Source organism: Halichoerus grypus, chromosome 8, assembly GCF_964656455.1.
Source record: "Halichoerus grypus chromosome 8, mHalGry1.hap1.1, whole genome shotgun sequence".
NCBI classification, from domain to species: Eukaryota; Metazoa; Chordata; class Mammalia; order Carnivora; family Phocidae; genus Halichoerus; species Halichoerus grypus.
Window position 1 is genome coordinate 43,224,366 of NC_135719.1, and position 15,636 is coordinate 43,240,001.

A 15,636-nucleotide genomic window follows, 5' to 3' on the forward strand; every position below is an offset into this window, starting at 1 on the left:
CAGAGTCCATCATCTCTCATGGTTCATCTCCCCTCCGATTTCCCCCCTTCATTCTTCCCCTCCTGCTATCTTTTTCTTTTTTTTTTTTTTTTTTAACATATAATGTATTATTTGTTTCAGAGGTACAGATCTGTGATTCAACAGTCTTGCACAATTCACAGCGCTCACCTTGGCACATACCCTCCCCAATGTCTATCACCCAGTCACCCCAACCCTCCCACCTCCCACCACTCCAGCAACCCTCAGTTTGTTTCCTGAGATTAAGAATTCCTCATATCAGTGAGGTTATATGATACATGTCTTTCTCTGATTGACTTATTTTGCTCAGCATAATACCCTCCAGTTCCATCCACGTCGTTGCAAATGGCAAGATTTCATTCCTTTTGATGGCTGCATAATATTCCATTGTGTATATATATATATATATATATATATATATATATATATATATATATATATACCACATCTTCTTTATCCATTCGTCTGTGGATGGACATCTTGGCTCTTTCCACAGTTTGGCTATTGTGGACATTGCTGCTATAAACATCAGGGTACACGTACCCCTTCAGATCCCTACATTTGTATCTTTGGGTAAATACCCAGTAGTGTAATTGCTGGATCATATGGTAGCTCTATTTCAACTTTTTGAGGAACCTCCATACTGTTTTCCAGAGTGGCTGCACCAGCTTGCATTCCCACCAACAGTGTAGGAGGGTTCCCCTTTCTCTGCATCCCCACCAACATCTGTCATTTCCTGACTTGTTAAGGACCACATCTTCTTTATCCATTCATCTGTTGAAGGGCATCTCGGCTCTTTCCAGAGTTTGGCTATTGCGGACATTGCTGCTATGAACATTGGGGTGCATATGGCCCTTCTTTCCACTACCAGTTAAAAAAGATAAAAGAGAGGAGCAGTTCAGGAGATCCAGTGAGCCACTAATGGGAGGTCCAGAACGACAGAACAAAGAAAACAGGGAGGACAGATCATTAATAAAGTAATTCAAATAAGTTTCATAGAACTGAAGGACTTGAGTTTCAAGATTCAAAGGGCCCAGTGATTGCCCAATATAATGGATGGAAACAGACCCATACTAAAAGACATTTCATTATAAAACAATAGAGACAAAAGGAATTTCCATGATGATGGTGAAAGTAGCTTTTCAATTACAAGAGAAATAATTAAGATTAGAGCAGAGATCAATGAATTAGAAACCAGAAACCCAGTAGATCAGATCAACGAAACTAGAAGCTGGTTCTTTGAAGGAATTAATAAGATTGATAAACCACTGGCCAGACTTAGCCAAAAGAAAAGAGAAAGGACCCAAATTAATAAAATTATGAATGAAAGGGGAGAGATCACGACTAACACCAAGGAAATAGAAACAATTATTAGAAATTACTATCAACAACTATATGCCAGTGAACTGAGCAACCTGGATGAAATGGATGCCTTCCTGGAAACCTATAAACTCCCAAGACTAAAACAGGAAGAAACTGACAACCTGAATAGGCCAATAACCAGTAACGAGATTGAAGCAGTGATCAAAAACCTCCCAAAAAACAAGAGTCCAGGGCCTGATGGATTCCCTGGGGAATTCTACCAAACATTCAAAGAAGAAATAATACCTATTCTCCTGAAGCTGTTTCAAAAAATAGAAACAGAAGGAAAGCTTCCAGACTCATTCTATGAGGCCAGCATTACTTTAATCCCCAAACCAGGCAAAGACCCCATCAAAAAGGAGAATTTCAGACCAATATCCCTGATGAATATGGATTCCAAAATCCTCAACAAAATCCTATCTAATAGGATCCAACAATACATTAAAAGGATCATCCACCACGACCAAGTGGGATTTATCCCCGGGATGCAAGGGTGGTTCAACATTCGCAAATCAATCAATGTGATACAACACATTAATAAGAGGACCATATGGTCCTCCCAATTATGCAGAAAAAGCATTTGACAAAGTACAGCATCCTTTCCTGATTAAAACTCTTCAGACTATAGGGATAGAGGGAACATTCCTCAAGTTCATAAAATCCATCTATGAAAAACCCACAGCGAATATCATCCTCAATGGGGAAAAGCTGAGAGCCTTTGTCTTAAGATCAGGAACACGTCAAGGATGCCCACTCTCGCCACTATTGTTCAACATAGTACTAGAAGTCCTAGCAACAGCAATCAGACAACAAAAAGAAATAAAAGGTATTCACATTGGCAAGGAAGAAGTCAAACTCTTCTCTTTTTACAGACGACATGATAACTTTATGTGGAAAACCCAAAAGACTCCACCTCCAAATTACTAGAACTCATCCAGCAATTCAGTAATGTGGCAGGATACAAAATCCATGCACAGAAATCAGTTGCTTTCTTATACACTAACAACGCAACTGTAGAAAGAGAAATTAGAGAAACGATTCCATTTACAATAGCACCAAAAACCATAAGATAACCTCGGAATAAACCTAACCAAAAAGGTAAAGGATCTATACTCTAGGAACTACAGAACACTCATGAAAGAAATTGAAGAAGACACAAAAAGGTGGAAAAACATTCCATGCTCATGGATCGGAAGAATAAACATTGTTAAAATGTGTATGCTACCCAGAGTAATCTATACCTTCAGTGCCATCCCAATCAAAATTCCAATGACATTTTTCAAAGTGCTGGAACAAACAGTCCTAAAATTTGTATGGAATCGGAAAAGACCCCGAATCGCCAAGGAAATGTTGAAAAAGAAAAAGCTGGGGGCATCACGTTGCCCGATTTCAAGCTGTATTACAAAGCTGATCACCAAGACACATGGTACTGGTACAAAAACAGACATATAGACCAATGGAACAGAATAGAGAGCCCCAGATATGGACCCTCAACTCTATGGTCAAATAATCTTTGACAAAGCAGGAAAAAATATGCAATGGAAAAAAGACAGTCTCTTCAATAAATGGTGTTGGGAAAATTGGACAGCCACGTGCAGAAGAATGAAACTCGACCATTCTCTAACACCAGACACAAAGATAAACTCAAAATGGATGAAAGACCTCAATGTGAGACAGGAATCCATCAAAATCCTAGAGGAGAACATAGGCAGTAACCTCTTTGACATCAGCCACACCAACTTCTTTCAAGATGCATCTCCAAAAGCTAGTGAAACAAAAGCAAAAATGAACTTTTGGGACTTCATCAAGATAAAAAAACTTCTGTACAGCAAAGGAAACAGTCAACAAAACAAAGAGGCAACCCACAGAATGGGAGAAGATATTTGCAAATGACACTACAGGTAAAAGGCTGGTATCCAAGATCTATAAAGAACTTCTCAAACTCAACACCCAAAAAACAAATAATCAAGTCAAAAAGTGGGCAGAAGAGATGAACAGACATTTCTCTGAAGAAGACATACAAATGGCTAACAGACACATGAAAAAATGTTCATCATTATTAGCCATCAGGGAAATCCAAATCAAAACCACACTGAGATACCACCTTACACCAGTTAGAATGGCCAAAATGGACAGGGAAAGAAACAACAAATGTTGGAGAGGTTGTGGAGAAAGGGGAACCCTCTTACACTGTTGGTGGGAATGCAAGTTGGTACAGCCATTTTGGAAAACAGTGTGGAGGTTCCTCAAAAATTTAAAAATAGAGCTACCCTATGACCCAGCAATTGCACTCCTGGGTATTTACCCCAAAGACACAGATGTAGTGAAAAGAAGGGCCATATGCACCCCAGTGTTCATAGCAGCAATGTCCGCAGTAGCCAAACTGTGGAAAGAGCCGAGATGCCCTTCAACAGATGAATGGATATAGAAGATGTGGTCCATATATACAATAGAATATTACTCAGCCATCAGAAAGATGAATACCCAACTTTAACATTAACATGGATGGGACTGGAGGAGATTATGCTAAGTGAAATAAGTGAAGCAGAGAAAGTCAATTATCATATGGTTTCACTTATTTGTGGAACATAAGGAATAGCATGGAGGACATTAGGAGAAGGAAGGGAGAAATGAAGGGGGGGAATCGGAAGGAGAGTCGAACCATGAGAGACTACGGACTTTGAGAAACAAACTGAGGGTTTTAGAGGGGAGGGAGGGTTGGGGGGGGGATGGGTTAGCCCGGTGATGGGTATTAAGGAGGGCACGTACTGCATGGAGCACTGGGTGTTATACGAAAACAATCGTGGATCACTACATCAAAAACTAATGATGTATTGTATGGTGACTAACATAACAGAATAAAATTTAAAAAAAAAGAAAGAAAGTAGCTTTTCAAATAATGGTTGTATAACCAGCACTGAGGGAAACCATGCCTGTTGGAGCAGGCTGGAAAGCTCTGGGAGAGATTTTTTAAAGAAATGGAGTACGGGGCGCCTGGGTGGCTCAGTTGTTAAGTGTCTGCCTTTGGCTCAGGTCATGATCCCAGGGTCCTGGGATCGAACCCCACTTCGGGCTCCCTGCTCTGTGGGAAGCCTGCTTCTCCCTCTACCAGTCCCTCTGCTTGTGTTCCCTCTCTCTCTGTGTCTCTCTCTGTCAAATAAATAAAATCTTTAAAAAAATAAGAAATGGAGTACCTATTTTGTTTGAACATGTTGAAAGGAGATACACAACTAGTGAAACATTTCAAGGTGAATTGTATGTAGATAAATGAGCAAATGTAAAGCGAAACACTTATTAACTCTAGAAAAAAACACGTTATGCAGGAAACTGCATGCCTCAGTTGAATATTATTTGTATAATGAAAAAGTGACTGTTACTATAAGAAAATACTGTATATTCAGATAACTCAAATTACCATTTGATTCTTTTGGGGATACACCTGTCTTTGTGGAACAGAGTGGAGAACAGAAGTGTTGGAACATGCTTAATCATTACTTGTGGTTGCAAGTACGACAGCAATATAAGTACGGTAGATATTAAAAAGTCAGTTAAATCAATTCAAAAGGGTTGCCTCCAGGGAGTAGAAAAGGAATAAGAATGGCAGAAGGATGCTGTCATTTGTAATAAGCTTTGTAGAACAACTTTTCTTTACAGTCTTGAGATGCATAAGTTTAGTAATAGGCCTTTAAAAAAAAGGAACAACAAAAAAAAGAATGTGGGTTTCAAAACCAGATAGACCTGATTTTAACTTCCAGCTTCATCAGCCCTCTAAGTCTCAGTTTGCTCATGTGTAAAAAGTAAGGATAATAAGAGCTATTTATCATAGTAGGTGTGAAAATTAGGTATATCATAAAGGCATAGTGCCTGGCTCCTGGTAGATGCTCATGGATTTTTTTGATTAAGTGAATATACAAAGGAAAAAACGAATACACAAATAAGCTCCTAGTATAGGGTTAGGATACATGATATATGGTCAGTTTATGTGACCTGTCGTTATTAAGGTTTTTTTTTATTTATGTGATGGGAGAAAGTATATAAACACTAAGAATGAGGCCATATAGCAAAGTAGTTATCAGCTTTGTCACTCACTGTGTAATTTAGGGAAACGTATCTAATGTTTAAGGCTCCAGGTTTTCACATAGATAATGGTTATAGTAGTTTGAAAGTAAACTTTTTTTTTTTTTTTTTTTTTTAGTAAACTTGTTTTTATAAATAAATTAAGGTAAGCCAATGTAAGCACTTGTGTCTGGAGCAAAATAACAACTCAAATAAATGGTAGTTTTTGTTAATAATATTGATAACCTCTAAATATAAAATAGTTAAAACCATTATTATATAATGGTAAGTGGAAAGGTTTAAAATTGTATCTTCATCATGATTACAGTGATATAAAAATGGGCATACTTATGGATAAAGAATGGAAGGAAATTACCCCTCCCCAAAAAGGTAAACAAATACGTTTTAGAGTGATGGGATATCAGTGATGTTTTAAAAAGTATTTTCTTTGTTGTTAAGTTGTTTATATGCTAAGTCCAGGCTGGAAGGAGGACAAGAATGAAAAGATAGCAGCTTAGGAACCAGAAAACCTGAATTGGAATTCTAGTTTCACTGCTTTTTAGCCATTTCATTTTGGGGAATTATTTACCATCTCTGAGGCTTATTATTTCTTGTACTCAAGGTGAGGAAACCATCTCCCTTCCAGATTGAAATTTAAATGTGAAATTGAAGATTAAATTTGATTAAACTTAAGTGTGAAGGTTAAATGAAGTAATACACATGAAAGGTCTTTATATAGCTCAAAGTTATGTACAGATATTGTCACTGCAACATACTAATTTCCATTTTTACCTTTATTTTTAAAAATAGACCTCAGAGAGCTAAGATGAGATTCTGGGCCAAAGGGAAACAAGGGGAGAAGAAGACTACCCGAGTGAAAGCTGCCACCCAGTCAGAGGTTTCGGGATTCTTTGCTGGCTCTGATATGATTCCAGCTCATCAGTTTCCAGATGGTAAAAATGGACAAAGGATGGAGATTGTCTTATAATTTGTTCACTCTTTCTGAGAGTTCATTATTCCTCTAGTATTTGTAATGGCAATCTATTGGCCAGATAGTCTAATGAAATAGGACCAGAATTGTAAAATCTTTCCTTAAGTAAAAGATAATTATAAAATGACATTGTATAGAAGTTCCAAGGAAGTGTGGTACAAAACGGTGAAGCAGCAACAACTTTAAGAATGATGGTGCATCTTTGGTTAGCCTCACTTTTCTAAAGTGTAAAAATTTAGCTGTCATTCATTCACTTAACAAATATGTATAATTAGTAAAAATTAAAGATAATAGCAGCTAATATTTAAGTGCTTACCATTGCAAGGCACTGTACTAAGCATGTTGTATGTGTTAACTCAGTTGATCCTCTCAATTTTGGGGGGTTGATATGATTATTATTCCCAGTTTATAGATGAGAAAGCTGAAGCACAGAGAAGTTATTTCCTTACGCACTTATAGTAGTTGGCAGAGCTGAGACCTGAATTTAGGTAGCCTAGCTCCAGAGGCCACATTCTTAACCACTGTGGTACATATTAAATACCTACTATATATTAAGTATTTGCTATACTATACTGACTTTATAATTGTAGCTGTTATTTTCATTTTTGGGGCATCAATCATAACACACTTGAACATACCCAATAGTTAGTTCTTCTGTTGAGAAAATTGGCCTTTCTAAATGCTAGAATTACTAACTCTCTAAGGATTCCAGTAATTCCAGCATTAGATGATTATGCAATTTTCCCCAGCCCTTTGCTCAAACATGTATGAGAATTTTTAATCATTATGCAAAGATGCCAGCTATCTTCAACAGTGATGGGATGGATATACATCAGAGGTGGGTGTGTGGTAATGAGTGGGTAAAATACCAGTGGGTAGGTGAATAAAATAGAAAGTGGGTCTAGGAAGAAAGTTATCTTTAAAGGAAAGATAGAACGGGGCCAGTTACAATAAGTAAACAAAACTTCTCATATCTGGATAAGACAAAGGGACAAGGAGAATAAGATTAAGCTTCACATAGAAATGGATGAGCCAAAGCAGAGGCACCTGTGTGTCAGAGAAAAAAATGGTAGACCTATCGTTAGAGCCCTGTTTTTGTGTCTTGTGGCTTTGCTTCTATGAGTTGGCAAAACGATATAGATAAAATCAATAGTAAATTAAGTGAATACTACAAGTCCAGTTTGGAAATTTGGGAAATCCTTACCATTACATTACTAAGAGGATCGATTTCTTGTATCTAAATCTGGTTTATAGTAATCATTCTAAATTTTTCATTTTTTCACAGTTCTATTCTCCTGGTTAATTCTTAAGAAGGAAGCATAAAGCTCTTAAGTTGAAGCATATATTATTAGCAGACTTCATTGTGTGTTGCTTCATAAGGATATATATATATATATAAAAATAAAGATTGTAGCTTTTTATTTATCTTCGGGTAGTAATTTATTAAGGTATCCCTTGTTTTTAATACTGAAACAGTATTATAATTTCTTTAGTAATCATTATTTCTTTTATTATAGGAAAGATATTTACTTTGCTAAATGAAATTATTAGGTACTTCTATGTCTTGGTTCTATAATGGAATTAAAATCAATTGATACTAATTAGCATATATGTATATTCTATATCTTTATAATTTTTATTCTGGTGACATATCAGAGATTGGGCTTGTCTTCCTTTCTGCCTGACGTGGCATTTAGCATGTAGGAGGCTACTTTTCTCCTTCATTATCAGAGTTAGCTTTTAGAGGGAATGAGGACATAGCATTGGACAGGTGAATGAATACATGTGGGGGAAACAAATAGATATGTGAAGTGAGGAGGGGCCAATATATTTATCAAGCCCCAGGTAGGGCTTTGGTAAACCCACTATAGTTCTAGATTGTGATGGACTTACATGCAGTCAATTTCCCTGTTGTAAACAGAGAAGATTTGTTGTGCTTTCCAATATTATATACAAAGGTAATGCATTCCAGGAATTCTCTGAGAAATTCAGACAGTTATTTGGGAGATGTATAAGAAAATCCTAAATACTAAGGAGACCAAGAAGTGAGCAGGTTGACTTACCTGGCTCCCTAGACAGGTTGCCAGGATAACTACAGGTAATATCACTGAAGCATTTATGGCTTTAGACCCTAGTAATGAAATAATAATTATCAAACTTCACTGGTTTGCTGAATTTGTATATAGCTGAATATTCTTTCAAACAAATATGGTAAAGCTATGATTGGTTTAATGGTCAGCATTTAATGTGCTAGGGTGGTTACATATACTCTTTCTTTTTTTCCTTTGGGACTGAGGTATTTGGGATCCAGGCTTTAGTTCTATAAGATACCTCCATCCAGGTTTTTAGTATCAGACCTTAGCCCCTTCACAGACATAATGGCATTTTCCTTTGAAAAGTGGTAATTTTAAAGTACATTTTCTGTACAGTTGTGCAGTCTGTATTTATTGTTTGCCTCACTGCAAACATTAATATTACTTTGCTTCTCAGATACATATTTTTCCTTCAGTGACTTACTAAAGGAAGTTAAATTTAAAAAGAAGAATGTGGAGATTTCAATATTTTCACTAAAAAAAATTTTTTTTTGGATACTTTATCTTGAATTGTAGAATTAGTTCAGTATCACCCGACACCTCCTTTGAGCCCAGAATTGCCTGGTAGTTGCCGGAAGGAGTTTAAAGAGAACAAAGAACCTTCTCCAAAGGCAAAGCGGAAGCGAAGTGTGAAGATCAGCAATGTGGCTTTGGAGTCTATGCACTGGCAAAATGACTCTGTCCAGATCATAGCAAGTGTCAGTGATTTAAAAAGTATGGATGAATTTCTTCTGAAAAAGGTACACTCTGCATGCTGAGTTAGGCTCATAAGTGGCTTTGACTACGGAATGCTTGTTTTTATCAGAATATGGCCCCTATAGATCAAGTTTACATAAGCTTCAGTAAGTTAGATGGTCTGTTCTTTATGAAAAAGATGTAACTAATAGGATATGCATTACTCAGACTGGGTGGACAGGAGTTAAGGTTTTACGCTTTACTGTTGACTTGCATTTTACCTTAATTGTCACAGTATATTCCATGTGTTAAGGTGAGGCTTGTCATTGCATACTTGGAGTTTTTTCTCTGGTAACAGAATGATAGAATAATACAGTGTTAGAAGGACCTTAGAAATCATCTGGTAGTGATAAAACGTTGACTCTCTAGTCATGCTTTTACCTCGGTCCCATAATAGCAGGGGCTTGCACTTTCAGGACCATAGGGACCATCATTATTGAAGAACCAGTCAATATCACTGTTGTAGTCACCTCTTTTTAATTAGTTGATTGTGTACAAAAACTTTTTGTGGCCCCCAGATGAATGACCTAGATAATGACGACAGCAAGAAAGACACATTAGTGGATGTTGTATTTAAAAAAGCCCTGAAAGAATTTCGGCAGAATATCTTCAGCTTTTATTCATCTGCCTTAGCGGTAAGTTGGACTGTGTTAGGAGATATTCAGTAGTTAACATATGAAAAATTTGTGTATGCTGTAGAAGATAATACGGAGGCTGTGTTCAGTGAGAGATTTCTCAAATTCCTTGTTTTTGTTTTAGGCATAGGTAGGGAAAAGCATACTGACTGGTCTCAGATTAATACCTTCCTTCAGTTTCCTTGAGTAGTTTTTTTTCCTCTCTTATGATGTTGAATCTTCTTATAAGATGATAAATTCACATATTATAAATGTGATTCTATGGCTATTTTGACTTCTCATAATCCTTTAGCTCTGGCTTTAGCTTCTAATTTTCCTATGTGTAGAATTATACATTTTTCCCCAGTGAAATTAGAGCAGTTTATGTTCACTGGTTTATATATATCAGTTTATTTCACTTTCAGATTTACCTTATAATTTTATATGACATTGGTCGTATAAAGTTTATGGTTTTAGAAGGCTAAAGTAGATAATAATGCTTTGATCTCTAGAATCTATGAATTTTCATATTCTATAAAATAATTTGTATTTAATCATTTTTCTTTGTTCAGTCTATAATTCATTGTGAAAAGAGAAGTCAGGAGAACTTTCTTTTGTATCCTTTACTTTTTCTTTCTCAGTGTAAGAGTTTTTGCTTTTTTAAAAACATGAACCATGCAGTCTGAGAGAATAGGAATTTCAAGGCCATGGTAAGAGTGGTAATCAGGCTATAGCAAATGACTAGGTTTGCATAGAGACAACGTTGGCCGTATTTTTCTAATCCTGCTCAACTGCTTATTATGCTCATGTCTTTCTCTGCTTCATACCTGTATTTCCTAGATTAGGGACTCCGGGTTGTTGGGTGCTCCAGTACACTTAAATCACATAGGAAGAGCCAAAATTATGAAGTATAGTTTAATAGTGGTTTTCTAACCCTGATCAAAAATGTTCAACTTATTTTGAGGAAGTGAAGGAGAAACAAATTCTAAATATATATGACACTTTTTGGTCATTTAAAGCGCCCCCCCCCTTTTTTTTCTCTCACAAAAGTTCCAGACCTTATTTAAATAAGTTAAAAGTAATCCCATGTAGATTCCTTTACGAGTAATACAGTGTTATTCAGGACATGTCATTCTTCTTTGGAAAAATAAAATAATGGTTACCTAACATATCATTAGGCAAGGATTCAAGTATTCATTCTTTCAATTTTAGAGTGGAACTATCTAAACAAGTTTCATTTCTGAGGCGATAGGTAATTAAGTGGGATGCAAATAATCTCTGTAGCTAAATATAGTTTAAAAGCCAGACTTGTAGAGAAGTTCCCAGGACTTTCTGAAATTGTTACATTATTTAAACTGTTAGGTATTTTGCTAAAATTTAATAGGTTTTATTCTGCAGATATTCCACAGTAGGGCATTTACAGATACAACATGACCTCATGGGCTTGCCCATTAGAAAGGATCCTGATCTTTATTCTAAACACTACCCAATACAAGTTGAGTCAATCTTTTATGTTTAGAGAATTTCTTTATATAATACCTTACACGTCTTCTCTTATTGCTCATTAGATAGATGATGGGAAAAGCATACGGTATAAAGACCTCTACGCACTGTTTGAACAGATTCTGGAAAAGACCATGAGGCTTGAGCAGCGTGATTGGAGTGAATCTCCAGTCAGAGTTTGGGTCAACACTTTTAAAGTGTTTTTAGATGAATATATGAATGAATTCAAGACTTTGGATTATATACCCACAAAGGTAAATATTATATGTTTGATTTCTAAAAGGATTCAGTTAAGAATTCTTTTTAAGAGTCTCTTTGGGACAGTGTTTGATATTTGGGAAAAACATTACAGGGAACATGTCAACTTAGCACTACTTTAGATTGAGCAAACTTAATTCTATCTTACAAGTTTATCAGACCATATTATCTAAACCTTCTGCAATTAATATAGTCTTTGCTGAGTTAAAGTATAACATTGTTTCCTCAACATTATACCCTCTACTTTGATAGAGGTCACTACATGAATTTCCTTTTGAAAAACTGTAGTTAAAGATGTAATTCATTGTATCATTTGATGGCCTTTCTGTAAGGAACCACAAATTATATTTCTTCTTGAGTTAGGTTTTAGGAAAATGTGTGCTTCTGGAAATCTATATAACAGTAATAATAACATTTATTTATTGAGTGCCAGGAATTAGATGTTGTATATTTTATTTAATTCTTGCTTCAGCCCTATTAAATAACTATTGTGAAATCCATATTACAGAAGACAAAGTTATGTGTTATATGTTTCCTTTCATACCCCAGCTGAAATAATTAGGTATCTAATTATTAGGTATCAGGAATACTATTAATCCTTTTTATTGATTGGGTCCTATTTTCAGTTATTCTAGTTTATATGTGTTTAAATTTACAAGCCATGTTAACTCACTTTTGAAGTAGTCAGATATAAATTAATCCTTGAAAGTTCTTCTGTTCTAGGTCTAGGTTATACAGAGATTTTTAGTAAGCATATACTGACTTTGTTTATAATCTTAAAGGTTAGATTTGGATTATTCTATACTGTGGTTATTAGGAAATATCATGTATAAAAGAGCCTTCTGTGTCACAAGTGATACCTTTTTATATTTAGCTCTGGGATGGAGGGTATTTTAGAGCCAAAATATGGAAAGTGCAGTCTTAAAAGTTAGTAATCATTCAGTTAATGACTAAAATAAAATAATCATTTAAATTAATATGGAGTGGCTTCTGAACAGAAATTATGTTTAAAAAGATAAGAATCCCTAAAGTATCCTTTTATTCTATTGGTTTTATGAATATTATGTTTCACTGAATTTAAAAATTTTCTTACATTTGCTTGCTAGAACTGCACATTTTCTTTTGAACAATAAAAAGCAGCTTACACTATTACCTGTGGAGCAAAAATCTCAGCATTCGCAAAGAAGAAAGTATGTTCATCTTTGTTATATCACAGTTTCTGTATTTCTCTCCCATCAGGTACCAAAAACAGAAAGAAAGAAAAGAAGAAAAAAAGAAACTGATTTAGTAAGTTAAAATCTATTTCTTATGTTAGTGAGAAGTAATTTTTAGCAGTGTGAAGTACATTGTACAGTATTTCTGTGGATATATTTAAGGAATATTTATCAGATGTCTACGGGGTTATCATTTATGTCTTTACAAAAATTTACAATGGTAGACACATCTTGAAATCTGTGACTTGTTATCAGTGGTGGCTTCCTAAAATGGCAGAAACTTGAAAATGTTTACTCATGAAAGGTACAAATATGATCTCTTTTCAGACATAGGAGCTTTTTAACTTTCCCTCCTTTCTAAAAAAAAAAAATATATTAAGACTATTTAAGATTTTACAAATGTAACTACTTCTAATTCAAAAGACATTCCCAAAGGCATTCCAACATATTTTACCATTGTTTATGTTCTTTTCTATTGTATTATGTATCTCTATTGTGTACTTTATAATACTCTCTGTAATTACTAGGATGACTTAAGCCCTATAGGAGCTCATAATTTGCCAGTGAAGGTAGGCATTTAAAAAGTCATTAGTAGAAAATAGTACAAAGTCTGCTGAATTATGGAAAGGGAAAATGAAGGAAAGCTTTACAAAAGAAAAGACATTTTTGCTCATTCTTGACAAAGGAGTAGTAGCTTAGACAGATAGTATCTAGCTAAGGGGAAAGAGTATAGTAGTCCCCGTTCTCCACCGTTTCACTTACCTGCAGTGTTATTTACCTAAAGTCAGTCTGGAAGCAAATGATCCTCCTTCTACATCAGCCCTTTCTGCTTTACTTTGCACCTTTATGTTATGGAGATGGCTTCTTTCCTTAAACCTCATGAACCAACGTCTGCTAGTGTCAAACTTTTCTTCTGCAGCTTCCTCACCTCTCTCAGCCTTCATAGAATTGAAGAGAGTTAGGGCCATGTTCTGGATTAGGTTTTAGCTTAAGGGAATGTTATGGCTGGTCTGATCTTCTGTCCAGACCACTGAAACTTTCTCCGTAATAGCAATAAAGCTGTTTTGCTCTTTTATCATCCACATGTTCACTGGAAAAGTGCTTTTAGTTTCCTTCAAGAATTTTTCCTTTGCATTCACAACTTAGCTAACTGTTTGGTGCAGGAGGCCTAGCTTTCAGCCTGTTTCGGCTTTTGACATGCCTTCCTCACTAAGTTTAATCATTTCTGGCTTTTGATTTAAAGTGAGAGACATGTAAAAAATAAAATAAAATGAGAGACATGTGACTCTTCCTTTCATGTGAACACTTAGGGCTATTAATCAGCCACTTTCAATATTATTGTGTCTCAAGGAATAGGGAGGCCTTAGGAGTGGGAGAGAAACAGGAGAACGACTGGTCAGTGGAGCAGTCAGGACACACCCATTTATTGATTACCTTTGTGCTCTTAGATGGGTGCAGTTTGTGGTGCCCCAAAACAATTACGAATAGTAACATCAGAGATCACTAATCACAGATCACCCTAACAAATATAATAATAATGAAAACCTTGAAATATTGTCAGAATTACCGAAGTGTGACACAGAGACACAAAGTGAGCAAATGCTGTTGGAAAAATGGTGCTGACAGACTTGCTCAATTCAGGGTTGCCACACACCTTCAATCTGTGAAATGCAGTAAAGCACAGCGTAACAAAAGGACATATGCTTGTGTCTAAGCCCTTAGCCTGGCTTACTTTTGTTCTCTGAAGGAGGATTTTCCAATTGAGTAACCTTAGACAGCTTAGTCTCTGAGTTTCAATGTACTTATGTATAAAATAGGAATAATGTCACCCACCACTGAGGATCTTGGTGAAGGTTAAACGAGATTATATACTAAGGAAGGGGTAGAGAAGGTAGAGGGCCTGTTATTAACAGGTAGTGCTTAGGCACTTTGTACACTTTAAGCCTTGCAAGAATAGTCTTTTTCATGTCTGTACAGAAAAGAACAATACCTCAGGATAAAAATGAGCAAAGCATCTGATATTCAAAAAAAGGACAGTAAGGACAATTCATTTATGCAACAACTATTTTATTTCAGGGACTATGATAAATCATAGAAATCTTAAGAAATTGACAAATGTTTATACTTGTTAGTCAAATTAAAATGAACAGTGATTTCCTATTTTGTTCATCAGTGGGCAAAAGTGAAAATGAATTAGTTACCTAATTTGGAAGGATATATAAATACAGATTTTTCTCAGTATTGTGAATTGGAGGGTCATTTGCATAACCTTCTTGGAGAAGGTGCTTTAACAATCATGTATTTAGTTTTAGAAATATTTAAAAACAAAAAATGTTGATCCAGCAATTACACATCTAAGAATTTATCCAGTAGATATATCACACTTGTTCATGCTGCGATGTACAAGTTTTTTTATTGAAGAGGAGTTTGTAATAGGGAGAGACTGAAAACAACGTAAATTTATAAGGAAATGGTTAAATAAACTAGATACACTTATGAAATAGGATGCTGCTTTAACACTAAAGTAAAAGAAGCCATTCTCCAAGGTGTTTTGTTAAGGAGCTAATCACTATATAGAAAGCTACTATTTGTATATTTTTAAAAAACAAAAAGCATTTTTATATCTGTACTCATACACACAAACTATCTGAATTAGACACAAGAAACTAATATCAATGATTATTTTCTACAAAGAGGAACTAGTCAGAATCCAGAGGTAAGGAAAAACTTACCTTTTGTTGATTCTATTTTGTACCTTTTGATCCATTCAGTATAAAATAACTTTTAATAAA

General features: G+C 35.4%; 1 protein-coding gene across 6 annotated transcripts in view; it reads left to right on the top strand.

Annotated features, from left to right (window-relative positions):
- MYO9A (myosin IXA) overlaps positions 1–15,636 on the top strand; it is a 276,785-nt gene that overhangs the window by 187,354 nt on the left and 73,795 nt on the right. For all 6 annotated transcript variants that reach the window (XM_078079137.1, XM_078079139.1, XM_078079138.1 and 3 more), the window contains 5 exons: positions 6,247–6,389; positions 9,037–9,260; positions 9,774–9,890; positions 11,438–11,626; positions 12,870–12,917. In XM_078079137.1, the coding sequence (XP_077935263.1) occupies positions 6,247–6,389; positions 9,037–9,260; positions 9,774–9,890; positions 11,438–11,626; positions 12,870–12,917 (721 nt within the window). The remainder of the gene's footprint in view (positions 1–6,246; positions 6,390–9,036; positions 9,261–9,773; positions 9,891–11,437; positions 11,627–12,869; positions 12,918–15,636) is intronic.